Source organism: Eumetopias jubatus, unplaced genomic scaffold (assembly GCF_037043125.1).
Source record: "Eumetopias jubatus isolate StellerSeaLion01/CBP00866 unplaced genomic scaffold, mEumJub1_p1.0 scaffold_15, whole genome shotgun sequence".
Taxonomy (NCBI): domain Eukaryota; kingdom Metazoa; phylum Chordata; class Mammalia; order Carnivora; family Otariidae; genus Eumetopias; species Eumetopias jubatus.
In genome coordinates this window covers 93382394-93408393 of record NW_028274821.1, presented here as the reverse complement: position 1 = coordinate 93408393, position 26000 = coordinate 93382394, and the positions used below count along the sequence as shown (strand labels likewise).

The 26000-nt window shown below is 59.5% G+C and overlaps 2 protein-coding genes across 20 annotated transcripts in view; one reads left to right on the top strand and one right to left on the bottom strand.

Moving 5' to 3' along the window:
* Nucleotides 1-12040, top strand: part of CAMSAP1 (calmodulin regulated spectrin associated protein 1) — a 66143-nt gene extending 54103 nt beyond the window's left edge. For 2 of the 3 annotated variants that reach the window (XM_028094838.2, XM_028094840.2), the window contains 10 exons: nt 63-237; nt 615-706; nt 1214-1295; nt 2121-4488; nt 5287-5423; nt 5669-5877; nt 5963-6065; nt 7378-7496; nt 7950-8068; nt 10901-12040. In XM_028094838.2, the coding sequence (XP_027950639.1) occupies nt 63-237; nt 615-706; nt 1214-1295; nt 2121-4488; nt 5287-5423; nt 5669-5877; nt 5963-6065; nt 7378-7496; nt 7950-8068; nt 10901-11203 (3707 nt within the window). In that variant the 3' untranslated portion in view covers nt 11204-12040. The remainder of the gene's footprint in view (nt 1-62; nt 238-614; nt 707-1213; nt 1296-2120; nt 4489-5286; nt 5424-5668; nt 5878-5962; nt 6066-7377; nt 7497-7949; nt 8069-10900) is intronic. The other variant, XM_028094839.2, reaches the window with a different exon arrangement.
* A 10848-nt stretch (nt 12041-22888) lies between these two features.
* The window catches only part of KCNT1 (potassium sodium-activated channel subfamily T member 1), a 65573-nt gene continuing 62461 nt past the window's right edge, over nt 22889-26000 (bottom strand). For 13 of the 17 annotated variants that reach the window (XM_088018985.1, XM_088018970.1, XM_088018969.1 and 10 more), the window contains 2 exons: nt 24040-24124; nt 22889-23942 (listed from right to left, as the gene is read on the bottom strand). In XM_088018985.1, the coding sequence (XP_087875111.1) occupies nt 23822-23942; nt 24040-24124 (206 nt within the window). In that variant the 3' untranslated portion in view covers nt 22889-23821. Of the gene's footprint in view, nt 23943-24035; nt 24125-26000 lie in introns of those variants that run through there. The other 4 variants (XM_088018980.1, XM_088018981.1, XM_088018984.1 and 1 more) reach the window with 3 other exon arrangements.

Here is a 26000-nt window from a genome sequence, read left to right as displayed (position 1 = left end):
TCTTGCTGATGTTTTAAGTAACTAAGTAATGTGGACATTTCTATAAATTGCCATTTCTGCAGCTAAAACAGTGTCACACCACAAGAGCAGCCGGCCCCCCGTTCCTATCTCCAATGCCACCAAGCGCAGCTTCCTGGGCAGCCCTGCGGCGGCGAGCCCGGCTGACGTGCAGCCTTCCGCTCAGCCGCTGGCCGAGGGCAGCCACAGACACCGTCTGCACGACGAGCCTGAGCACCTGTGAGTCCCTGCCCTGCCCCCTTTTCCACTTACTTTGCACTTTGAGTTGCATTGTCTTTCTGAAGGGGTGATGGAGAAAGTGCTGGGGGGTTGGCAGCGGGAGGGCTTCCCCCTGCCTTGCCCTCTGTCCCCGGGACCCCCCAGGCAGGCGGAGGGTGACCACAAGTCACTGTGACCCCGAGTTGCAGTTTTGGGATATTTATCCCAGGTTTGAAGTCTTGGTACTCTTTTGGCTTGTTTTTATAATATTTCTTCCCAAAGAAGCTACAATTCTCTCCTAGATTATTGTGAATTCATGATGCTCTTTATTATACATTTGCTATTGATCTTGCAGACTGATAAGCCAGTGATTCTCTCTCCTGTTCTTTCCCATTTAGGGGGAAAGGGGCCTCTGCCTTTAGCCCGTCACATCCTTTACTGCCCCTGAGACAGAGACAGCAGAAGGCTGTGCAGGGGGAGGGCCCTCCTGGTAAGAGTGCCGTTTCCCCTCTGCCCTCCTCCGCTCTCCGTTCTTCCTCCTGTAGCTTATTAAAATGATCGTTCTCAGGTTGAATGTTCCTACTGTGATGTAGCCATTTTAGTTAGGAGATTATGGTAGAATAAATTTAAATTAATTTCATTTATTATTATATTGATGTTCCTTAGAATTTTTAGTCTTTATAGTGAAACTATCCTTAAAATCTAATAAATTATATGAAGTATACAGAAAATTGCTGTGTTGTAATATGCAAGAATGTCAGTGCGTTGATGTTTACCTAAGAGTTCTGATTATTTTATATCATGTTTTGGACTAATGACTGAATTAGGTATTACTTATTGAAATTACTGAAATTGGCATTGTGATGATCTGCGTTTCTTGGGCAGTTCTGGTATCCTGCATTATGATGCATTTCCTTAAGAAATGGTTATTATGTTGAAAGAATTTCAGAGGCTATGAAATGAGCTAACACTGAGCATCCTGCTTCCTCACATGCAGATCAGAGACACCGGTCCAATTCTTTAACCCGAGTTGATGCCCAGCCACGAGGTGCAGCAGCGTGGCCAGATAAAAAGAACAGGTGAGCTCTGTGTCGCAGAGAAGTTTCTGTGTGAAGCACTTATTAGGCTCACATAGCAGTTCTCCAGCTGGGGTCCATCCCCGGGCTCACCGGGACCCACCTTGGGGGTCTGCAGGTCAGAGCCATTTCCTGACAGTGTTGGGCTGTTCTCTGCTTTTCTCACCCTAGTGACAGATTGAATCGGACGCAGACACGGGAGTCCGGGTGGGCAGCAGAGACAATTACAAAAGTGTTTTGTATTATAAACTTTTTTATTTTAGAAAACATGGTCATTTCTCACAGAACACGTTTCTTTTTGTAATTTATTTGTTTGACAGAAAGGGTGAGGGAGAGAGAGCACGAGCAGGGGGAGGGGCAGAGGGAGAGGGAGAAGCAGGCTTCCCGCTGAGCAGGGAGCCCGATGCGGGGCTCGATCCCAGGACCCTGGGACCATGACCCGAGCTGAGGGCAGACGCTTAACGACTGAGCCACCCAGGCGCCCCTCTTTTTGTAATTTTTAATAATTGATTATTTTTTATTTTTTAAATTTTTTTAATCATTGATTTTAAAATGTCTCAGTTTTAATTTCTAGTGTGATGAATTTTCATATTGATAAATACATAATAAATACAAACTCTTTGAGGTCCCCAGTGATTTTAAAGGGTGTAAAGAGGTCCCGGGACCGCAACGTTTGAGAATTGTTGAACTTAAACTGGTCTCTGGCTGTCCCCTGCCCTGGGAAGGGGTTTGTTAAGTCCCCCAGACTTTGGGTTTGCACTCTTTCCGTCACTAGTGTCTTGTCGCTCAGTGTGTCTGTGTCCCATGGCTCCCTTCCCCACGTTGCAGGCCCATGTCTCAGCCGGCACCCTTTGCTCCCCACCATGCTGTCAGCTGTGATACGGACCCCGGCTCCGGTGACAGTGTCAGCCTGGCCCGCTCCATCAGCAAGGATAGTTTGGCCTCCAATATCATTAACCTGACTCCGCAGAACCAGCCAGAGCCCGCGGCGCTGAAAGGCGACGGGAGAGGCCTTCTGCACAACGTTGCTATTGAGGACGAGGATGAGGAGCTCCTGGCCATCATCAGGACGGATGTGGCTCCCCGTGCCGGTGACCGGGGCCTGCTGACAAGCGCCAGGTCTCCCCAGAGGCTGGCAGACACCCTAGAAAGTAAGCCTGACAGTTTCTTCTTGGAGCCGCTGATGCCGGCCGTGCTCAGGCCGGCCAAGGAGAAGCAGGCGATTGCCAAGGAGGAAGAGTGTGGGGAGGGGCGGCCACGGAGCTTCACGTCCAAGAGGCCCAGTGAGGGCCACCAGCCCCTGGTGCGCAAGAGGGCGCCCAGCAGCCACGGCGGTCGTGACTCGAGTAGGACTTTCACCCCGGTGTCCTGTCCGGAACTTCCCGTGGCCGCGGACCCGGCACCCGCTGGGCTGGGGCTGCAGGCGGCGGGGGACGCCCGCGGTGGGCTTCTGGCCAGCGGTGGCTTCGGCCTGTTGCCTCAGGCACAGTCTGCCGACGGCTTCTTCCTGCACGAGGACCCCGAGGGCAGGCTCTGCGGCGGCCGTGCCAGGAGCCCCAGCGCCCAGGACCCAGAGCCGTGGGCCGTCCTGAGGCAGGACTCGGACTCTGACGTCGCGGACCTGGAGGAAGCCGAGCAGGCCTTCGTGGGCGAGGCCCGCCCTGCGGTGACGGCCGGGTACGCCGGTGAGGAGGAGTCAGCGAAGCTGCAGGAGGACATGAAGGTGAAGGAGCACGATGACAAAGATGACGCCAGCGGCCGCTCGAGCCCGTGTCTGAGCACCGTGTCGCAGCTCAGCAGCGTCTCCGTGGCCAGCGGCAGCGTGAAGATGACCAGCTTCGCAGAGCGGAAGCTCCAGAGGCTCAACAGCTGCGAGACGAAGTCCAGCAGCAGCAGCTCGCAGAAGACCACGCCCGACGCCTCGGAGAGCTGCCCGGCCCCTCTGACGACGTGGAAGCAGAGGAGGGAGCAGAGCCCGAGCAGGCAGAGCGGGGAGCACGCCAGCCTGCTGGCCTCCGAGCTGGCGCAGCTGCACATGCAGCTGGAGGAGAAGCGCAGGGCCATCGAAGCGCAGAAGAAGAAGATGGAGGCTCTGTCGGCCCGGCAGCGGCTGAAGCTGGGCAAGGCCGCCTTCCTGCACGTTGTCAAGAAGGGGAAGGCCGACGGCACCCCCCAGCCGCGGAAGCCGGACCACTTGGCGGGAGACTACACTCAGCACAACGGAGAGGACTTTGATGGCGGCGTTTCCAAAACGGAGGAGTTTCTCATGAAGGAGGAGGGGCGGGAAGGCGTGCTGCCGTCTCCAGATGGGGACGCGGAGAGCCTGGTTCTCCTGCAACAGCATAAAGCGAAAGCCCCCGCCGCGCTGCACGAGCTGGAGAAGAGCAGAGCGCTCCCCGCCGCCCTGCTGGAGGGTGCTGGCGAGGCGGTGGACGTGAACGAGTGCGACCTGTCCATCGAGAAGCTGAACGAGACCATCAGCACACTGCAGCAGGCCATCCTGCGGATCTCGCAGCAGCAGGAGCAGCTGCTCATGAAGCCTCCCGCAGCCCCGGCCCCGGGCACGACGCAGGGCGCCCAGGACCAGAAGGTCAGGGCGGCCGTCCACTTCGTGGAGCCGCTCTCCCCGCCCGGGGTGACCGCCCACCGCAAAGCCGCGCGTCTCGGGCAGGGTCGGGGCTCCCGCTCGGGGAGACCAGCTGAGCTGAAAGTGCCGAAAGACAGGCAGCAGGCCTCCTCCCGCAGCAAGACCCCGACGCCTAGTGTAGAGACCCTCCCTCACTTACGGTCCTTCCCCCCTCGGACCCCCTCGGACCCGGGCTGGGACAGCGTTGCAGAGCCTGGAAATGACCCTCATGACAAGTGCTTCTTCGACAGCTACAGGCTCCACGATGAAAGCAATCAGCGGACATTTGTCTTGTCCTCCTCCAAAGACGCAAACATCCTGTCGGAACAAGTGAGCCTCAGAGAAGTTCTGGATGGCAGCGTGAAGGAGGCGGCGCTCGGCTCCCCAGCTGTCTCGGGGAAAGAGAGCGTCCCCGCGGACGAGCCCCCGAGGAGCAAGGCCAGTCTCATTGAGGTGGACCTCTCGGACCTGAAGGCCCCCGACGAGGACGGAGAGACGGAGGGCCCCCAGAGTTCGGTGGAGCTCACCAGCGAAGGCGATCAGAAGCCGGGGGTCGGCTTCTTCTTCAAGGTAAACTGCTGTTGGCCTCCGTGTCAGATGGGTGTCGGGTGTCGTCTCTTGCCCTTGGTTGTGCGGCTGCGTTAGAAGCTCACTCCAGAGCCGGGCCCCGCGCGCTCTGTCAGCACGACCCGACGCCACCGGAAGCACCCACGGGCACTGCCTGTTGCAGCGAGCGTGGCCGTGTGCCCGTGAGGCTTCAGTGCTGAGCCCGAATCGGGAAACCCATGTAATTTTCGCGGGTCAGAAGCGTTCTTTTTCTTTTGATAGTTTTCTGACCATTTAATAAACGTAAATGTTCTTAGCTCGCGGGCTCTTGCAGAAGCAGGTGGGACACCGGGTCCGGCCTCCAGGCCGAGGCTTGCCAAGCCTGTGAGAGCGGCCGGCCGGGTGGGGCATCTCTGCGGAAGCTTCCTGTTGGTCTCGGTGCCTTTCTTGTCGTGTTTTCTTAGTAGAAGGGGAGACGGGTTGTGGGAGCGTCCCTGCTGTTTTCCCACGACTTTCCCACAGGGTGTAGGGTGTATGTCCTCTAACGAGCAAGCAGGCTTTATTTGGTGCTTAATGCTTTTAAGGTGTAAGTGCCTGAGTGTTAGTGCAGGGGTCAGCTCACGTGTGGAAACCGAGGTAAACGGGACTCAGTAGGAGACGTGCCGAAAGCTCTGTCGATGGGGCTCTTTTTGGGGTGGCCAGGTTGTTCCCTAGCATTTTAGCGTCTGTGAAGACGGCCTCACCCGTGGGCCCGCGTGCTGCCGGGGAGTGCGGGCGTCGGGGGCTGGGTCCTGCAGGATGACGCGTGCCGCCTGCTTGTAGGATGAGCAGAAGGCGGAGGACGAGCTTGCCAAGAAGCGGGCGGCCTTCCTCCTGAAGCAGCAGCGCAAGGCTGAGGAGGCGCGCCTGAGGAAGCAGCAGCTGGAGGCCGAGGTGGAGCTCAAGAGAGACGAGGCCCGGTAACCTGGCCCCCCGCCCCCCCTTCCTGTTCCCTGGCCCCATCCCGCTGCCCCGGGGGTCTAGGCCGAGCCCTGGTTGACGTGCTTCTGGGCTCCTTCCCCTCAATTCGCACGACGGTCCGCGGCCGTGGGCGCCCGTCCCTGGGCCGCGCCGCTGGGCCGGGTTGCCCGGTGTGCCCACGCCGAGCCCGGGGCCGGCCCTGAGCCCCCGCCGAGCGCGGCTGAGGAGCGCGTGTGTCCCGCAGGCGCAAGGCCGAGGAGGACCGGATCCGGAAGGAGGAGGAGAAGGCGCGGCGGGAGCTCATCAAGCAGGAGTACCTACGCAGGAAGCAGCAGCAGATCTTAGAGGAGCAGGGGCTGGGGAAGCCGAGAGCCAAGCCCAAGAAGCCGCGGCCCAAGTCCGTCCATCGAGAGGAGCCGGCCTGTGATTCGGGGACCAAGTGCTCCTCGACCCGTAAGCAGGCGGGGCGTGCGGGGCGGCTGCGTGCGGCGGCGGGGTGGCCGAGGCGGGCCTCGCGGCAGCTCTCCTGTCTCGGCAGCCGACCCCCTGAGCCGGGCCCAGTCGGGCTCCAGCCTGTCCCTGGCCTCCGCGGCGACCACCGAGCCCGAGAGCGTGCACTCGGGGGGCACGCCTTCCCAGCGGTAAGGGGGGCACGTGGGGTGGACGTGGGGGCGGGGCGGGTTGTGTGCTGTGATTTTGGGGTGATCCCCACCCCCCCCCCCGGGCTGCATTGGAGCCGTGGAGCTGGAGCACTCTGGCTCTGTAGCCTCTGCTGCGGTGCTGTGTGTTTCCCGCGAGCGAGGACGTGTCCGTAAATACCCACTGTTCCCAGATGGCGCCTCAGTGGGGCCTCTAGTCTACGCTCTGTTGTCACCAGCTGTCCCATAGTGTCCTGGACGGCCTAGGACCCCGCTCAGGACCGCGCATGGCCCTCAGCTGTGGGCCTCCTTAGTCGAGACCAGTCCTCTGCCCTCTGTCCTCTGTCACCCGGGCGCAGTTCCTGTGGTGGCCACCCGTCGCTGGGGCTTTGCAGGAAACGGTTCAGCCTGTGTGTCTCCGGCGGCCGGTGTTTGTCGCTGCGGCCGGCAGGCGTGTGGCGCTTCCTTGGCCCGTGTGAGGCGGTGGCTTCTGCTGACGCGGGAGAACTTCCCTTGTGACTCAACAGTGATCTGGGAGGACGCACTGGGGACCTCATTGGTACCACCGCCAGTGGCCTTGTCCCTTCTCCCTGTGTGGTGTTGGCCCCACGTGTCCTCCATCCTTTCCTGTGTGTGTCATCCTGTGGCCATGGCCACGGGGCCCTCCTCTTCACATGTCTGGTGGCTTCTGTCACCGGGCCCCTGCACCGGGCCCACGTCAGGGACTCTGGGTCCTGGCTGGGGTTTTGCTCTGCCGCTCGGTCAGCTGGGCTGGCCGGCCCCCTCGGGGGCAGCCCCCCCATGCTGCTTTGCCACCACTGGCTGGGCTCTGTGGAGACTGCCCCAAGGGATGCCCTCAGACCCGGGGTTTTGGACTCAGCCCCCTGTGCTCTCCCCCTCTTTCCTTCCCTCCTGGGGTCTTGCCTGTGGTGTGTCGGCAACACAGATGTCCCAAACTGTGTCCAGCAGGGACCCAGTGCTGCTTCCCTGCTCCATCGGGGTGGCACCTCAGACAGACCTCTGATGGTGGCCAGTGTCCCTGCAGGGTGTCTGCTTTTGTCACACTGTTGTACCCGAGGCGTCGGACTTCTGTGTTTTGCCCAGTTGATGGTTGTGTTCTGCGGGGCGGAGGGCGGGTCAGACAGGCTTGCCCCCCTGCATTGCCGCCCGTCCCCTCCACCGCGGACGTTCCTTCTTGCCTGGATGGTGTGGGCTGGCTGGTGTCGGGTGGGCTCAGCCAGCCAGTGTGGGCGGTGGGCGAGAGGGGGGTGCCCGTGACCATCCCTCCCCTGCCCCCGTTGCCCCTCTCCTTCAGCAGAGTTGAGTCACTGGAAGCCTTGCCCACACTGAGCCGCAACGCCAGCAGGAGCACGGACAGAGACTGGGAAACCGCGTCCGCGGCATCCTCTCTCGCCTCCGTGGCCGAGTACACAGGTAACGGCCTCGCTCCCCGTGGAGGTCACGGGCGTGTCCCTGCCGGGGCAGGGCGGGCTGTGCTTGGCTCTCCAGCCACCTCAGTGGCTGGCAACGTGCTTTTCTGTCCCTGTGGCCTCACGCCGAGTAGTGTGTCTTGGCGCTGGGGAACCTTAGACTTTTGAAACTATTTCTTGGTTTTGTCTTTTATATTATCAAAGTAAGTGAAACTAGAAAGGGGACAAACTGGTAACGACTTTGATCCTTTTCTAGTTCATTTAAAGTTCATAACTCGCAATGAATTCTTTCAAATAGATTTGAAGCAGCTGTTACTTGCCCTTTCCAAAAGCCTTGACCTCGCTGACCCAGCTGGCCTGCTGCTTGGCTCTGGGAAACTGGGGTTTTCTTGCGCGTGTGAGCTGCGAGTGTGCGTGCCTTAGAGTATACTTTTGTGACTCTTGCCTATTTTCACAGGTCCCAAGCTCTTCAAGGAGCCCAGTAGCAAGTCAAACAAACCGATTATTCACAATGCTATTTCTCACTGCTGTTTGGCTGGAAAAGTGAATGAACCTCACAAGAATTCAATACTAGAGGCAAGTATCAAGTGTCAGCACTAAATTTTTTTCTTTATTTTTAAGTGGCATATAGTTGGCACGCAATGTTAGGAACCATTAAATTTTTATGTAGAGTGAAGGGTATTTGTGAATGAAGGGTTTTTCCTAAAACACAACCTCATTATTCCCACGTGCGGGTGGCCTGGTGTGGCTTCGCTGCACAGTAGCCCCGGGCCCCGCTGTTGGTGCGCGCGAGAGAGCATGATCACACTGGGGCCGTCCGCATGGCGCAGGGCGAGGGGTGGCTTGAGGAAGAGCAGGCTTCAGACGAGCCAGACTCAGACTGCTGTCCTGGGGACAGAGGTGGAGTCCAGGGCAGGGCCCTACGGTGCGAAGCAAGCGGTGAGAACTAGTAGCCTCGGCGGGTTAGCCGGGGCGGGGTGGTTTCTGCACTCTGATGCCCGTGGCCGAGGCGGTGTTGGCTGGAGACCGAAGGAATTGGCAGGGGTGTACTGAGGGATGAAGGGGAGCACGGCAGCAGGAGGGGGCTCCAGTTTCAGCTCCCGGATCACTGGAGAGATGGAAGTTCGGCGGTAAAGTGCTTGTTGTTTGGCTCTGCTGTGCTGAGCGCTGCCTGCCTGCGGGCAACACTGGTCACACCTGCTGCGAGAATGCGGTCGGGCCTGGGTCATTTCAAGGTGAGCTGATGGCGGTCAGCGAGACGATCTGCGGGGCAGTTGGCAGGAGAGGGTCAAGGTTAGGACTTTCATGCCCTTAGCCTGACTGGCGCTCAGTGTTGGGGGGAGCGATGCCCCGTGCACCATGCCAGGGTGGGGGACGCCGCTCCTTCGGTGTGTCACGCTGGTCTGGATGCTGGGGACCAGTCAGGGCACAAACCCAAAGGTCCGGGCTGTGAGGTTGACATTGTGGGGAGCTGAGGTGGCCCCTGATAGGGGAGTTCGCGGGCTGCTTCCGGGGCAGGCAGGGCATGGTGACTGCCCTGCGGGGCTTGGCGCTGGTGGACTGTGTGCGGACAAATGGGCGTGGCTCTGTTCCCATAAAACTGTTTCCAGCACCAGGTGGTGGCCACGCTGGCCTGTGCTGTAAGCAAGGAAGCGACCAGTAACCGGGGAGGCGGAGGAGGGTGGAATGAGAGCCCGGGGAGGCCAGAGGGCACGGGGCAGCTCCCACAGGGTCTCTGTTGGCGGAGGGACCCCAGCTTTGCTTTCACTGAAGTGGTGAATGCAGCTGTGGGCAGAGGAGGGCCCAGAAACAACGTGCCCTGTGAACGTCATGTTGACTGGTGGGCCGAGGACAGACGTGAGAGGAGCGAGGATGCGAGAGGGGGGCGGTGCCTGGGCCGGGCCACTGGCGTGGGGGGCGTGGGGGGCGCAGGAAGGGCCCAGGGTCTGGAGGTGCTGCTTATTTGCATCTTGCCCTGTGTTTAAACACAATTTTTATTTAGTTGAAGTCAGTATTGTGTACACTTTTGGATTCTGGTTTTCCAGAATCCGTTAATCTTTTAAAATATATATTTGTGTGTTAATATATTCGAGTTCATCACAAGCTTGTTATATTCTCACAAGACTAATAGGTATTTATGAAAAATAAGTCTGTTTTCTAAAACAATTAATTAGAAGAGTGGCTTTGTTTTACGTTTTTTACAAATCTTTTAAATTCCTGGCTCTGGAGAGGACGGCTGGGTCCCTGTCCGCTTCTGTAGCAGGCGCTCACAGGAGTGCCCGTCACCAGCCTCTGGAGAAGGCCCTTGCACGCTGGGCCGAGAGGTGAAGGCAGAGCCTGGCCGCTGCTGCGGGAGGGCGCTCGGCTCGGCGACCGCTGGCGGGAGGGGTGCTGGGGTGGGCGGTCCGGCTGGGACTTCAACAGGAAAACGGTCTGGAATTCAGAGCACAGCGCGGCGGACGCTGTAATGAGTACCCACAGTGCTGCTTTGCTTCGGGCTCCTGGGGGGGACTGCGTCCCTGAGGTGTCGTTCACACGCGTAAAGCCTTCGTCTCGGCCGTTTCCCGTCTGCCTGCTGAGGAGTGTGGCTGTCGGCCGACTCCATAGAGAGCGAGCCTGTCCCCACCCGCCCTCCCTGCAGCCCGCGGCTCCCGCCGACCCGCTCCGCTCGGGCCTCGCCTGCACGCGTCCCATGAAGGAGCTCCCGCGCCGCGCGGCCTTTTGGGGCTGTCTTCTCCCCCAGAGCACCCGGCTTGGTCTCACCCCCGCTCAGGGCGTGTGAGTGCCCCACCCCCTTTCTTGGCCGAATCCGACTCCATTGTGTGGGTAGGCCCCAGTTGGTTTACCCGCTCTCCAGTTAAGGGACACCTGGCTTTTTTGATGACGGGGAATGCTGCTGCTGGTCAGCATTCGCTTCTGAGGTTTTGTGTGGAAGCTCTGGCTTCTCTGAGTTTCCACCTCAGACAAGAACCGCTGAGCCCCAGGGTGACACTGTGCTTAACGCAAGTTCCGGGCCCCTGCGCAACTGATTCCTGCCCCCTGTAGCTGCGTGGGAGGCCCCAGTCTCTGCGCAAACCCCCAGCACTTGCTGCCGTCTTCCGGTTCGGCCGGGGCTCTCCCGGAGGGCGGGAGTGCTGCCCCAGTGTGGGTTTTGGTCTGCGTTTCTCTGGTGGCTCGTGATGTCGCGTGTGATTTTTCTCTCCGTTTCCAAAGCATTGCTTCTCACACACCTCGACTTCCTAGGTCCGAGTGGGAAGACTGGAGCCCTGGGTTGTGGGTGCGCCTTCCTGAGAGCGGGTGGCCAGGCGGCCGCTGGGCTTGAGCGGCGCCCATGGAGCACCGAAGTGGCCCTGAGTGTTGGAGCGACTCTCAAGCCCGCGTCTCTTTTCCTTTCTTCCCTCGATACAGGAGCTGGAGAAGTGTGACGCCAATCACTACATCATACTGTTCCGCGACGCCGGCTGCCAGTTCCGAGCACTGTACTGCTACTATCCCGACACCGAGGAAATCTACAAACTAACGGGCACGGGGCCAAAGAGCATCACCAAGAAAATGATTGACAAGCTGTATAAATACAGCTCAGACCGAAAACAGTTTAACCTGATCCCAGCCAAAACCATGTCCGTCAGTGTGGATGCGCTCACTATTCATAACCACTTGTGGCAGCCCAAGCGGCCTGCGGTGCCAAAGAAGACCCAGACTCGTAAATGACACCGGTGCCGGAGGGCGAGTCTGAAGGACGTGCAGACAGGATTGGTATTTATTATTCTCTTCCGTTTGGGTACGAAGTGTGCATAGTCACAGACCTTTCCCAGAGAGGCTCCCAGTGAACCACGGGAAACCCTCCCTTGGCTCCCAGCACACACAGGATGCTGGATGGAGTGAGGAGGGGGATGAGGCACCGTGTTCAGTGGCTCACGGAGGCCGCGGCTGCCGCTGACCTCGGAGGGTCAGACGAGGGGTACGCGTGTCGCGAGGTCTCCAGGCCGTGGATCCCTTTACTTGAAGTTCTCCTTCAGTGTGAATGGAAAGTGACCCCCCCCTGCTTTGTCCCCTCCTGCCCCACCCCCTCTTGCACGTGACCTGACGCCCCTCGTGCTGACCAGCTGGGGTCCCGGGAGATGAGCTGGGGCTCGGTCTCGGGTCAGGGTGTTGGAATGTCTTTAGGAAAGGAATTTGAATTTGGGGGGATCTTGTTCATTTGAGAAATTGTATGATATTTATTGATTGTGTCTACTGCCAATGTTTATATCCAGTTCTAAGATTTCTGAAAAAAATTCTCGTTCTTTGCTGCTCAGAAAACGTTTACTGAAAATACCAGTTCACTAAAAGCACTGAAAATCTGCAAAGTCTGTCTTCTGCTAAGCTGCCTTTTACAGGCGTGGAGACGCTTCTTGCCGGCACGCGACCGTGGTGAGCGGTACGGTCAGCTGGCGTCTGCCTGACCGGAAATAGGCAAACGGAGCAAATTCCAGCCATCGCTCGTGAAGTTTTGGATAGTACTCTAATGATTTGTTCACTTTAATAAAGACAGATTTTGGTAAAGTAGACGATTCTTCACTCTGAGCATGTTTCTCTGGAGAGGTGATGCCCTTCAGCTGATGGTTCCTTTAGTGGGTTTATGGTTTCCTGACCCGTCCATCTTGATCCTGGCTTCTGAGGAGCCGCGTGCCCTGCGAGGGGTGTGCGGGGCTCCGTTTAGATGGACCATTCTGTTCTGCGTATTTAAAAACGGTGCAAGTGGTTATTTGCAGTTATGTTGGAACTCCAAGTTAGCGGAACGGCTCTGGATCCCCTCCGTGTTGGTCCAGACGGTCGTTCGCGCTTCTCCCGACCAGATGCTTCTGGGAGACAGGTGCGCCCAGCCCCGCCTGGCCTTCACGCGGCCGCAGTCCTGCCGACGCTGATTGACAGGCGGCTCTGAGCCCTGGTCTGAGCCAGCCGCCGGAAGATTCTGGAGTCACTTAGGTTAGTTTTGCACGTTTCCTTGGGAGTATTGCTTGAATCTCTCTCGAGCTGCAGAAAACCCTGAAGAGGAATAGAGAAAGTCAGACACGTGTCACTGCTCTCTAACTTCAGGTAGGATAAAAGGTAGGTGAGTTCTGTACCCGAGGAAGGAAGGAACAGGCTACAGGGCATGGGAAGGAACTGGGGGCCCGCCTCCCGCCTCCTCCCGTTCCCTGTGCTGTCCTCCAAAGACGCCCGAGTTCGTAAGTTCGGTGAGGGCGGCTGTGCTGCCCTGTGACGAAGTAGTGGGGGCCGCGTGATTCTGGAAGCGGAGCACTAAGGGGTCCTGAGCAAACTTTCTTGTTCCCGTGCTTGTCACTTGTGTGCTTCATTTCTCACTGTGTGTTTGGTATTCTATTATTATATTTATTTTAAGAAGTCACTAAAATGTAATAAAGTAACTAATTTGCTTTTTATTGATCACACGTGTGTGAGGATGTTGTGGCTCCTTCCTACGGTCAGTGTCTCGGCTCCTTGCTTTAGAGGACTTTCCCTTCGTTTTTCATTAACAAACACTCCTCTCGGAGAAAGTCACATCTTGGGGAGTAGGGAGGCTTTCTGACCAGCTGCTTCCTTTGTGAGGTCAAACCGTGTGACTGCTTCTCTGCTGACTCACAAGGAACAGGGTCCTTTTGAAGTAAGTGGAGTATGATTATTTTTAAGGAAGACTCAGGTGCTCCTGGCATAGAGCTGGGAAATTACATTCCCGCCCGACGTCTGGGTAAATCCTGGATTTTCTTGATGTGATTAGTCAGCCTACGGAATATCTCGAACATGGTCTGCACGCAGTCTTTTTTCACTGTTATGTCAACAGGCACTAACTTAGCAGCTGACATTTTATTTTTTTTAAAGAGTTTTATTTGAGAGAGAGAGGATGTGAGCGCACAAGCAGGGGGAGCGGCAGAGGGAGAGGGAGAAGCAGGCTCCCGCGGAGCAGGGAGCCCGACGTGGGGCTCGATCCCAGGACCCCGGGGTCACGACCCGAGCCGAAGGCAGATGCTTAACTGAGCCACCCAGGCGTCCCAGCAGCTGACATTTCTGATATCCTGTCTTCAGGCCAGTGCATGCTGACATGGCCGATGGAAGCATTTGGGGTTCTTTGTGCGTTGATTGGTGTAGCAAACTTTTTTACTATGAAAAATTTCAGACCCATGGGATGCATTTTGTCGAGATGTTAGTCCTTTCTGGCTTGATGTGGCAAACATTTTTCAGTTCTATAGGGTTGCGTTATAGCTTTATAAACGTTTCATTTTCCAAAGCCTCTATGGTATTTGTGTCCTGTAAACTTCTTATGATGGAAAGGTAGTGCATCTTCTTATTGCCTCTCGGAATTCTGAATGGAGTCAAGCTGTGCTTGCCTAGCCACAAATTTTAACTTTGTAGAGAAAGTGTCAATCAGATGATTGACATTTACGTGTAAGTCCTTGGTCTTGACGTAGAGTGCCAGGAGCCCGAAGCGTTGGTGTTTTAAGATGGATGACACTCGAGCAAGTGAGTCCTCCCTTGACATTCCTCTCGCGTCCATATACACGTGTGCATGAGTGTTGTAGAGACGGATGTGTGCACGTGCAGGTGGCCTCTCTGCCCATGGGGCCTTCCACCCCGCGTCCTCTGTGCGCCGCTCCCAGAGCTGTCTCTGGTCAGGTGTTTAGGCCCCAAGCCTACTCTCCGATGAGGTGGAGGTGAGGAGGAGAATCATTCTAAAGTCACTCCTGGGCCATACTTCGCCTTGTGACTGGTTGTGGCTCTGCAGGGGACAGTATTGACCTGAATAAACTTTCCTTTTGGAAGGAACTTGGGTTAAGATTAACTTGGGTCACCTTTGATGATGGGTGCTGACTTGTGTGGAATGGGCCTTGACTTCGCACATCTTTCTGTCAGAGTGTGTCATGCGCGGAAGGGACCCGGTGCATTGCTCGCATCTGTCCGCACCGGCCGAGAGCAGGACGTACCCAGGGTGGCATCTTCGGTTAGCAGCTCCGGCGCCTGGCTGCAGTCTCCTTGATGGCGCCCCTGGGTCCGGTGTCGCCAGCGGGCTCGTGCTGGGGGTTCTGTCTTCAGTCGCACGTGAAGGCCTGAGCCGTGGGTGTGGCCTGAGATCTTGGGGAGGCACTTGGCCTGGAAAGCATCTCAGTGTGCCTGTCCTGCTGTCTGCTTCTCTCCGTCCTGGGAAAATCCTTGTGCTCGTTTGTCTGACAGGGAGCAGAGAGGGACGATCCCCGCTCTCTGCCTCACGTGGTCCTCGTGCTTTAGAAAGAGCAAGTTCTGAATTATCTCCTAAATAACAAGGGAAGTATCTCGCCAAAGCCACTTACAATGGGAATGAGTAATAGAGCAAAGAAATGTAGTAAAAACCACAGTAAAAAAAGTCTCCACGCACAGGCATGCAATTTGTGAAAAGTTTGTTTCAGGGAAAATCATTTCTTGGCAATGAAAACACTGGGTTGCTTCCACTGTGGAGAAGCAGCGACAGTGTTAAGACCGTTTCCCTTGAAAGCCAAGGCCAGGCGCGTGTTCCTACAAAGGCCAGAGGCTAACGGATGTGGCGTCCGCTGATTGGCTGTCTTGACAGGACGCAGCCGGCCTGCCTGGCGCTCCGGGTGCCTCAGCCTGGGCGGCAGTCAAGGTCCTGACCTCGGCCCAGATGTCCCGTGTTGGGGTTGCTGGAAGATGCTACTGGTGGGTCTGCGCACGGGTTCCCCGCGGATGGCACAGGCGGTGGTGGTCTCGGGAGGACATTGCTGCCTCCGCAGGCCCAGGTGGAGACAAGCCCACGGTACCACGCACGAGACGGTCTCGTGTCATTCGGCTCTCGTTCTAGAACGAAAGGCACAGGCGGGTCCCTCGCTGTCTCACGTCATCACCAAGAGGAAGTCACGTGGACCCTTGTGCTGCTTCCCCTGTGCGGTAAGTGGCAGGTGGGGCCCCGGGCCGTGCCGGGGGTCGTCCAAGGGGCCTCGTTTGCAAGCCATTACTTTCAGTCGAGCTGATGAACTGCCTGGTCTTCAGTTTGGCAAGAGGCAGAGTTTACTTTTTGCCTTTTAATTCCAGATGGTCAGTTTCTGTTGGTTTCATTACAAAAAAATCCTTGTTTCTTTTTTAAACTGGGGCAGAACATACCTATAGAAAAGTAAATGAATCACAAGTGTATGGCACCATACGTTTTCACAAAGGGCTTTTTAAAATTTTTAAACGAACGGTTCCTAACATTTGTCAGCCAAGTTCTCCCTAGGATGGTTTGCCCCTCTGTTCTGCTTACCTGTCAGTATCTTGTCCACTTGCGTAGGCGTCCAGCTGACCAGCTTCGTACCCGCTTCTGCCCCGTTGGGGTGACGCGCAGGCAAAGCGCGGTCAGAGACCGTTGGCGGGGTGGAAAGGCACCGCTGTTTCATATTTTGTGCGTGTATTTATTCAAATCAGACTCTGGTGCAGCCGGCAGACACCCCTGAGTTTAACGGGCAGTCGGTTCCTGGTCCAGGAGCGCGCGTTGCTTGGGCGCACGCGGACCCGGGGAGGGTGGGCCAGCACGGACTGAAGCAGACTGACCGGGGCTGGGTTGGGGCATTATGCACGGCCTTCCCTTAAGGTCACACTGGCTCTTCCTCTGCTGGGTGTGAAGTGCAGTGTCCGGAGAGCCGAGGGTCGGACCAGGGCAGTGAAGAGGCGGGCGAGGGGGCCTGGGGCCGGCACAGGCTCCTGCAGGGACTGCAGAGGACACCTTCCCCTCGCTGTTTGTGCTCAGGCTGGGCGGTTGGCCCCAGATGGGCATGCAGTAAAAGTGGGTTAAACTTCCCCTTGGGTTGAGGTCTGGGGACACGGAGGCCTTGCTCCTGCACCCGGACCGAAGCGTTGCGAGGAAGGTTCTGTGAGGAATCCCGTGCAACCCCTGGGAGCGCTGGGGGCTGGGGGAGGCACGGGGCCGCGACGGCCACACTGAACTCCGCGGGGACTGGAGCGCGGTAGTGTGGATGGCCCGTGCAGCCGGGACAGTGGCTGAGCAGAGCCACTGCCTTGGTCAGACGTGGACCGAGGGGATCCCACGAGGAGGGGAGGGAAGGGTGTGTGCTCTTGGGGCGTGTGCTTGGTGGGGGCTCTTCTTGCCTGGAGTCTCCCTTACAGGAAAGTCACGGGCGTTTTCAGGGTGGCAGTAGATAGCCACAGAGTCCGTGGGCCTCCAGGAGCCAGCCCGGTGCTGCCCAGTGCTCCAAGCGCCCAGGAGCAGCGTCCAGAAGGGCTTTGTGCAGGCCTGGGGTGGAAAGGCCTCAAGTGACCTTAAGTGGTGAGAAGGCGGTGGCACCCTTGAGGGGCCGGGCCCACTCTGGTCGCCTCCCGCTGACTGACCCCTGCAGGCTCGCGAGGAGGCCCACGGAGGGCAGGGCGCTGTGTCAGGCACGTGCAGCAGCCGGTGCCCGGTCGCCTTAGTCCTGGCGATCAGCGTCCTCAGGCAGCCCCGAGCTGGGAGCCGGAGAGAGGGGCGGTGTTCCGGTGTAAGGGCCGCGCTCGGGCGACATCACACAGCTCTCTGGGAAGCCGGCAGTCTCACTCCCACTTTGTCACGCGGCGCGCTCCCCGCCAGCCACTTCAGAGACGCCCGGGGTCTGGGTGCTCTGTGTCCTGCGTTTGGAGATCGAGAGCTGGAGGTGGTGGTGGTTTAAGATGAATTTGCTTCTTCAGTCTGAGCCCTTACAAGTAATCATTTACTGCAGTCCTGCCTTTTCTGCTTTCAGATAAACCCTGTTAAGGCAGCCCTTGTTCGGAAGCACCTCTGTCGCTCAGGATGAGGGCACAGGATGAGGGCGCGAGGGCGGGGAGCCAGGGAGGCAGGTTGCTCACACTGTGGGCAGCTCTTGCAGGGCCCCCAGGCCTGCACCCCCCCCGAGCAACTCTTGGAGCCTGGACTCAAGTGGATTCATTTACCAAAACAATCCCGGCTTTCCGGACAATTACATTCGATTTCTGTTTATTCAAAAACTAACAGTTCTGTGGAAAGTACGAGATGTGTGGATAGCTCACCAGCGCGGTGGCGAGCGCGGAGAGCCGCCCCTCCCCTCGCAGACGGGCACCGCTCACGCTGTCCCGGGCACCTGCGGGCGTGCACTCCCCCTCGGGGCCGCATGGCCGGTTCGCCCCGCGGTCCACACGGCTCTGTCCTCACGGAGCTGCGGAGACGGTTTCCAGATGCACCGTGACTTGGAGTCTCCAGGAGAGAATGCTGCCGGTAAGACCACGCCAGCCCGCTGATCCTAAGACAGCTGTGATTTGAGAGATGCTCAGATGCAGGGGGAGAGGCGGTGAGTACGTCCCAGACCCACGAAGCGGGTGGGGGGCGCCCTGCGAGCAGACCATGCGGGGAGGAGAGGAGACAAGCCTGGGAGCCCTGGCGTCTCAGGGCGGGTCGAGGGGAGGACGTCGTCACGTTCTCGGCCCCCGTGCTCCTGCCAGTGCCGAAGCCTGAGCACAGCTCAGGGGCTCACGGGGACCCTGGGAATCCGGGCTTCGGGGCGCATGGGCCACCCCGATGGTTTCACCGGCGAGCGCTCGCAGGGGAGCCCTCATTCCGGGGGCGTCTGGGTCACACGTGCCTCCTCTCCTGGGAGCCTCCGGCTCTTTTTCCGTGCCCGCGTTTAAGTGGATTGCTTTCACTGGTTGGTACTTTTTTCTTACTGATTCATAGAAATTTTGAAAACAAACAGGAATCTTAGATGACGCAAGCTACACATACGGCAAATCGTGCCTTTCTGATGGCAACGTTGGCGTTTGGAACACAAGCTCATCTCGGGGGCTTTTACCGAGTGTTTCCCTGATCACAGTGGAGGAGAGCACGTGTCCGCGTCTCTGTTGGTCATTTTGAGTTTCCTTTCCTCTTTTGTAAGATGTCTGTTCAAGTGTTTTGTCTCTTTTTCTGTTGGGTTGTCTTTTTTCTTGTTAATTCACAGCAGATAAGTTTTTGAAAGATAATACAGAAAAGATAATATAGACGGCCCATTCTGGGATTTTCCACGGTTTTGTCGGTGTCGTGATAAACACGTTTTTCAGGTTTATTTGGCCCAGTTATCATTGTTCTTATTAGAGCTGCCGTGAGTTTCTGGAGGTGTTTTTGAAATGAGCTTTACACGTACAGCCTGTGTTCTGGGCTGCTGTGTTCGGGTCCTTGAGCACCGGAGCTGGCTTCCACGGCCATGCGTGAGGTGGGAGCCCTGTAGCATTTGTCTGCAGTGGTCTGATGACCCAGAGCCCTTTGGAGCACAGCCCCTTCCCCAGCGTCCCCCCCTGTGCTGCCATGGGGCTCCTGTGGTGGTCGCAGGCCGGTTGGCACACATGGGAGGCAGAGAGACCACCCCACAGGTGCCCACAGCCTCGTTTCCAGAACCTGTGTGTGACTCTGCTTGGTTGATGGCGAACGGGGTAAGGCCACGGAAGGAATTGGGCTTGCTTCTCAGCTGACCTTGAGATGGGAGGTGACCCTGCTTGTCCGTGGAGCCCCGGGGGGCACAGGGACCCTCAGAAGTGCAAGAGGGAGGCAGCCGAGGGTCAGTGGAGGAGCTGTGGCAACAGAAGCGGGGCGCAGGGAGGTGCCACGCGGCCGGCTTTGTCCGTGGACGAAGGGACCAGGAGCCCAGGGAACGTGGGTGGCCTCCAGGATCTGGAAAAGGCAAGACACAGGTCCTCCCCGGGGGCCTCCCGAAAGGAGTGAAGCCCGCTGACCCCTTCTTCTTACCCAGTGAGGCCGGGGTTGCATTTCTGAGCTCCCCGAACTGGTGAGAGCGTCTGTTCGTGGTGTTGGAAGCTGCTGCGCCTTAGCAGCTCCTCGCCACGGTCAGAGCCAAGCCGGCTGCCCGTGAGTCTCTGCGGCATGTCGCGCAGGTCTTACTCCCTGTGGTCTGCTCACGGGCCGTGATATTTGGGAAGTCAGCTGCTCCCGTCAAGAATGTCTTGAATCCTTTTGCATGTCACTGTCTACATGCTCCCAAAACCATCCTCAGAAATTTGCAGTCTTAAACGTGTTTGTTAAAAATTAAGAAAGATTGAAAAAAAACCGAAATGAGCTTTCACCAAGGAGGCTAAAATCATAGTAGAGAGTGGAAGGAAGAAATTCAACGTGTGAAAAGCAGACACTGATGAGAGAACAAGACACAGAAGAACTGGTCGGTGAGACCAGCCCAGCTGCGCCCCGGACGCCGACCGGAGGAAGCACGGGGGTACAAACTGCGTCCACTTCTTAGCGATGGGCGGGCGTACAGAAGCCGAGCTCAAGTAGTTACAGTGAGTCCCGGGGTGTGTTGGAAGACTAGGGCATCACAGGAATGGAAATGTCTACACACTAACAGCGTAAAAGAGAAAAACTGTGTGAAAACTGTTGCTAATGCTCAAGATGTACTCGTCAGTTTTGCAGTTAGAACTGCTGTAATTGACTACACCTGCCAGAGACTTCCAGCAAACTCCACATTTGACAGTGGGACGCAGGAGGGGTCCCCGTGCGGGTCAGGATGGAGGCCAGGTTGCCTTCGGTCACCGTAACTAGGCAAGGCGTCCCTGGACGTCTGAGCCATCGTAATAAGAAAAATGAGGTATGACGTGTAAAAGTAAACAAAGGAAACCTCGTTGGAAGCGGGGTCTCCCCTTGCGTTGTGACGGGAAGAGCCTGTCGGGTTCCGCACCCCCAGCAGACTGCGGGCACTCGGTGAAGCAGCCCCTCCCGGCCGCCGCCACCAGACAGGCCTGTGGCTCACCCTACACGCTCGTCCTGGGTTGTAAGTCTCTGCTATTCCCAAATAAACTCATTTTGCTGCTAAAATAGCTGGCTTTTTTGTTTATTTAAGGTCAACAAAAGGTAGGAAAAGAAAAACCCAAGTGGTTATTATTTGCAGAAATGTGAAAGTCCTCTTAGAAAAGCAAAAATGAACAGATGGCCAGTATTGAAGTCCAGAGAGGTGGCCGGTAACAATCCAGCCTGTGAACCAGCGTTTCCGGACTCACTCGTAACCAACTGCGTCAGGAAGTGCGTTGTGCGAAGGGCTCGCGGAGCAGGAAGAGACTAGGGCGCCCCTGGGAGGAAGCCCAGCACGAAGCACGCGGGACGCTGCAGTCACTTAGGACACACTTGGAAGCAGGGCAGTGGCCAGGGCTCAGCTGGGGAGATTCTGCCACCCAAGGGGGTCTGCAAATGGAAGGCCGCCCCAAGCAAAAGTCCCCAGAGACCTAGCGTGCGGTTTGATCAGCTGACTCTGGGTTTGGATTTGGGGACCAAGGACAAGACAGCCCTGAATTTGGTGCCTGCTGTCATCCTGTCTTCCAGGCTTGGAGAGGGGCTTTGGGGCCCCTGGTGCCTCTTGTCCATCTCAGCTCCCTTTGCTGGGGCCCCAAGGGCTCGGCACAAGCTCTCAGGAGGTGCTGGGGGAAGGGGTTCCCCTTGGAAGACCCCTGAGCCCACCTGTACAGCAGGGCAGCTGGGCTCCAGCCACTGGGGCCACCTCAGAGCTCAGGGTGGGTGATGAGCGCCCCGGGACCCCTCCTGTCCTGAGGGGCCAGGACCCCGGGACGGGACGGAAGAGGGGGCTGTGGCAGATGCCCAGAGCGCGTCTGGAGCCCGCAGCGTCTCGGGACACAGGCGGCCTGGTGAACAGTCCTCCCGGCAACCCAGAGGGACCCTGGAGGCATGGTGCCGGCGGCCGTGAGGAGCCTGCCTGGGAGCCAGGCGCGCCGAAGACCTCGGGGAACTCTGTCTGAGGAGCCCCTTGTCCACTTCTGGGGCCCGGAGACCCCAGGGGCCTGCCTGTGCGGCAGGGGAGGCTGTGCACATTGCCCTCTCTGGGCGGGGGCCCCTCAGAGTGCCGTGAGCGGGGGTGGCTACTGCCCCAGAGACCGCAGGCTCTGGGCCAGGCCCGGGTGGTCCGGCCAGACCTGACGGGGTCATTCGTCACCAGCTCAGTGCTCTGCACCAGGGCAAGGCGGAAGGAACCAGAGATGCTGTGGGCTCACATGGCAGACACGTGGCAGGGCCCACGACCTAGCTCCGTTGGTGGGCAGAGTCTTGGGCCAGAGACCCCACTCTGGGGAGTCCCCAAGCTCCTGCTGACCTCACTGGGCTGCCCCTGGGGGCCCGGAATGGCAGAGGTGCTCCCCCCCACCCCAGCCCCAGGTAGGCGGGCCGAGGTCCTGGATTTGGAGTGGCCCATGCGCCACCCCGGCCCACAGACTCCGTGTGCGTGCAGCCTGCCCTGCTGTCGGGTCCCACCTGGCAGGCAGCAGCCTTCTTCGTGGACCCGCAGCCCCGCCCAGCTCGTCTGTTGTAAGACCCCTGCCCCTGCAGCTTCCAGAATGCTGAGTCTAGCTTGAGCCCCCGGGGAGACCACTGGGGTGTGCACCGGGGTGAAGACGAGGCCGCCCGCCTCAGCTGTTCCGTGGAGCCCGGGCAGGTTCGCGAGCTCCTCCCGTGGACACAGCTCGTGGCTCTTGCTAATTTGGGGGCTCCTTTAGCCACGCGTGTAGGTGGGCTCACCCCCTGCTCCTTGCCGTTCTGCTCGCGGCCTTGTCTTTGGCTTTGTGACCCCGTTTTCTGCCGTCTGTGGTTTTTGTGACATTTTACACGGTGGCACATCCTTTTGTGTCCCAGCACATCACTTGGACTTCGGGAGACGGTGTGGGGGTTGCTCTGGAGTTTGCGGTGTCTGACAGCTCGCCACTTTGCAGGGCGTGCCCCCCCCGCGCCCCCAGGATGGCGCCTTCCCCTCGCCCGCCCGGCAACTTGTGGGGTCCCTGTCTGAGCAGTGTCCTGTCAGATTAGGACCCAGAAGTTTCTCCTCGTGTTTGAAACACGGAGAAGCTCCTCGCCTGTCCCAGGGGTGACCCCTCCTGGCGTTTGTGCCACCAGCCCCATTGTCCTCACGCATCCCTGCTGCCCCGTCCTGGTGACCCCGAACTCAGGGCTCACGGCCTGCGCCCCACCTGGTCCCAGGGGTGGGGAGGGTTCTCTCCCCCTCCACTCCCTCAGGCCCCCTGCTGCTGGGTGATGGTGTGGAGGGAATGCTCACTGGCAGGACCCTGGGGCCTCCACCTGCTCAGCACCCCTTCCTCGCCGGCCCCAGCGGCCACACCAAGGGCCTGCAAGTCCACCGAGGGCAGGAGGCCCGGGCAGGCTGGGCGTGGGGGCGTGGTGGGGTGAGCTGGTTGTGTGGCCGGGCCACACCCACCCTCAGGGCAGGCCCTTCTGCCACCTGCCGCCATCTAGATGCTGTGTTGACCCTTCCCCTTCACCCAGCTTCTTGGGGTACACTCTGAAATGAACGTGGACACCTCTGTGCTGGTGTACACCCCCCCGGGGCAGCTCTGCTCTCCTGCCCCCCAACACCTGCTGGACTCAGGAGCCCAGCACACAAGTGCACCCTCATGTTTGCAGAAAGCATCCATTTAATAGAAGATTCCAGCATTGACCGTGCAACACCTGTCTCAGTCACAAAGAAAGCCCGACAGCCTGTCATGCGCGACCACGCCGTCTTTCCCCTGCAGAGAGGACCTGGGCCAGCAGCCCAGGGTGGGTTGTGCTTCAGGTCGGGGCCAGCGGGCATCGAGCGCCCCGTGGAAATGGCCCAGCCCGCCCGATGCCCGCAGATGTAAACACGGAAGGGTTCTTGGCTGCGCAGTCCTCGCTCGCAGGAACCCTCGGGTGTCGGCTGGCCTCTCGGGGCGTCTCAAGGCAGCCCGCCCCCCTCCACGCCTGCCGAGCAGGCCCAGCCTCAGGGTGAGGGGGCCCCAGGCCAAGCTGCTGTGTTCACGGCCCCCCTCCTCTGCCTGCACGGTGTGGTGCACTCGCCGGCGGGGAGCTCCTCGGGGCCCCACTCTGGGCCAGACCCTCACAATCGTGTGGCCAAGCCCAGCCCCGTGAGCGGGCCATCCGTCCGTGGCCGTGGAAACACGGCTTGCGCGTGAGCTGTGTGTCTGAGTGTGCCCGGCTGTTGGGGGCGGGGCTCGGCTCCCTCCCGTCCCCATGCACCCAGCCTTGCCCTGCAGCGCAGCCCTGTGCCCCCGCGGCCCTCCCTCCGCTCACCCGGGCCCGGTCACGAGTTGCGGTACGTTGTGTGGGGACGCGGACTGTACAGGTTTGTAAAAACGGGTTAAAAAGGTCTCCCCGCCAGCTTCTCCTGGGGCCCGGGAGCACACGCTCCCCCCTCGTCACCGCCGGTGAGGGCTCCCGTTCGGGGCGGGGGGCCAGCGTTGCAGCCAGGGCCCAGCTGGCCTGGCGGGGTCCCGGCGCTCCATGCAGTGCGATGCATGCCGACGTGGGGATGGGGCCCGCGGCCCCGGCGGCTGGGCTCCTCGTGGGGCTCAGAGCTGCGTCTCGTCGCGAGTCTCCGGGTTGCAAGAAGCCAGCCGGGGGCTGCAGCTGCCCTTCCGGCTCTGCACGCCGCTCGCCACGTGGGCCAGGGGGTCAGAGCGGATGAGGTACCTGTGGGGGGGGCGGAGAGCCCTGGGCGCTGCCCTCTGCCCTCTGGGTGCGCAGCGTGGGGGCGTGGTGTGCGCTCGCCTGGGGACGCGGGACTTACACGATGTCGTTGGGCTCCAGCCTCGTGTCGGGCGGGGGGTTGATGAGGACGTAGGAGAGCGTGTTCTGGTGGTCGTTCATCTCGTCTGCGAAGGAGACCGGGCCCCGTGGCGGTCACAACTCAGCCGCCGCCACCCCCTGCGCTCTGCTGCGCCCCGCGAGCCCCAGGATCCTCCCAGCCTTTCCAGGCGCCCTGCCTGCACCCCGCGGGGCTGGCCCTACCTGACGGGGTTACCTGCCGCGGGCCCGGCACGGGCAGGGGTCGGCCACCCGCACGCTGGGCAGCCAGCATCTCCAACGTGGTGGCCTCGAGCACACCTGCCACTTGCAGAAACCCGCGTGTGCCTGCACACAGGTGCGCACGCTTCCACACACACCTGACGCGGCCCTCCCGCTTGCCCGTCCCCTTCTGGGCCGACCACCCTCACCCCTCGTTCACCTCTCTGCTTTGCACATACATCCTGTTTCCCAAAAATTGGTCCACGGTGTCAGCCCACAGGGCCCCCCAACCCCCGTCCCAGAGGAGGGGCCCCTTCGGAGCGCACAGGGACCGCCTGGTCTCTGGCGCACAGGTGGCGGTGGGGACGCAGCCCGCGGTGGGGAGAATGGATTCTCTGGAGAAGCACTGATCCCATCACAGATGCCCCCCGGCCGCACACACGGCTCTCGGCGGCCCTGTGTTCGCTGGCAGAGCAACGAATGGCTCGTGACCTCAGTTTACCCATGTGGCAATGTCTAAAGGCACCTCCTGACCCGGGGCGGCCATCAAGGGGATGGCCCTCCAGAGGGGTCTAGCCCTGGTGGCCCATGGCCCCAACTCTTGTCATTTCCTTTCCTGCACCGTCTGCTCTCGGCAGGACCGTACCGGCCAGGCCCCCGAGGAAGAGATTCTCTGCGAAGCGGGAGAAGCAGCCAGCTGGCCAGCGAGGCTGACGGCCGAGCAGTTTGGAGCTGAACCTGCCCCCTGCAGCAATGGGTCAGGCACAGCAGCCTCCTGGGAGGCAGGCGGGGGCACAGGCTGGGCCCTGGGGGGGTGTCCAGCGGACACGCGCAGACTCTCGGGCCGTCCCTTGGCACCAGCCTCTGGGTCTACTCCAAGAACAGCTTCCTGGTGACCACGGCTCTCTTTGCTCTCTTCCCACAGCCCGTGTTGGGGCCCTTTGGTGGAAGCTGCCAGCCACCGAGCAGGGGGCTCAATCGGTGGCCGTGCGGGGAGGCACACCTCCCAGGCCCGAGCCCTGCGTGCGTCTGCGGGGTGGGCCTCATGGCGTGTACAGGGGTGCCACAGGTAGAGAGGGAGGTGGGTCTTGCGGAACCCCAACCGCAGCTATCAGCCGAGTGCCAGGCTGAGACACACGCCGCGTTGGGACACACAAAGTGGGGGCTGGTGTTGGGGCCGGAGCCAGCAGCGGGTTCCCCCCAGGGCACACGGGCCATCCCTCCGTGGGCAGCCAGAGCTGGGTGCCCATCCTCACTTGCTGGCACCTGCTCGTGGGGCCCACCCCACCCAGCCTGGGCCCGTGTCTCCCCCGAGCTGGACGACCAGGGTGCTCCTGAAACCAGCAGAGCTTGGGACCAGACTGAGCCAGGCCTGGCTTTGTGCGTCTGGGGGTGGTGGGCTGCGAGGTGGGTGGGTGGGGTGTGGGGGCCCAGCTGTAGTGCCAGGGGCTGAGAGGTGCTTGGTCACGAGCCACTGAACCCGATTTCTCCAGGACAGGTCAGCTTCACTGTGACCACCGTGCTCAGGTAGGGGCAGGGGGCTGATGATGGCTCTCCTGGCAAATGACCGAAGGAGATGTCGCCTTACCCTGCCCCCCATCCCCACATCCCTATCATCCCAGGCCTTCCTGCGACCCTGCAGACCAGATGCCTCCCCCCCTCCCCACCCCATGCCCCAGGGTCTGCACGCACTGCCCCCCGGCCCGGCACCTAGGCAAGCCTTAGCCACCTCCCTCAACGGTG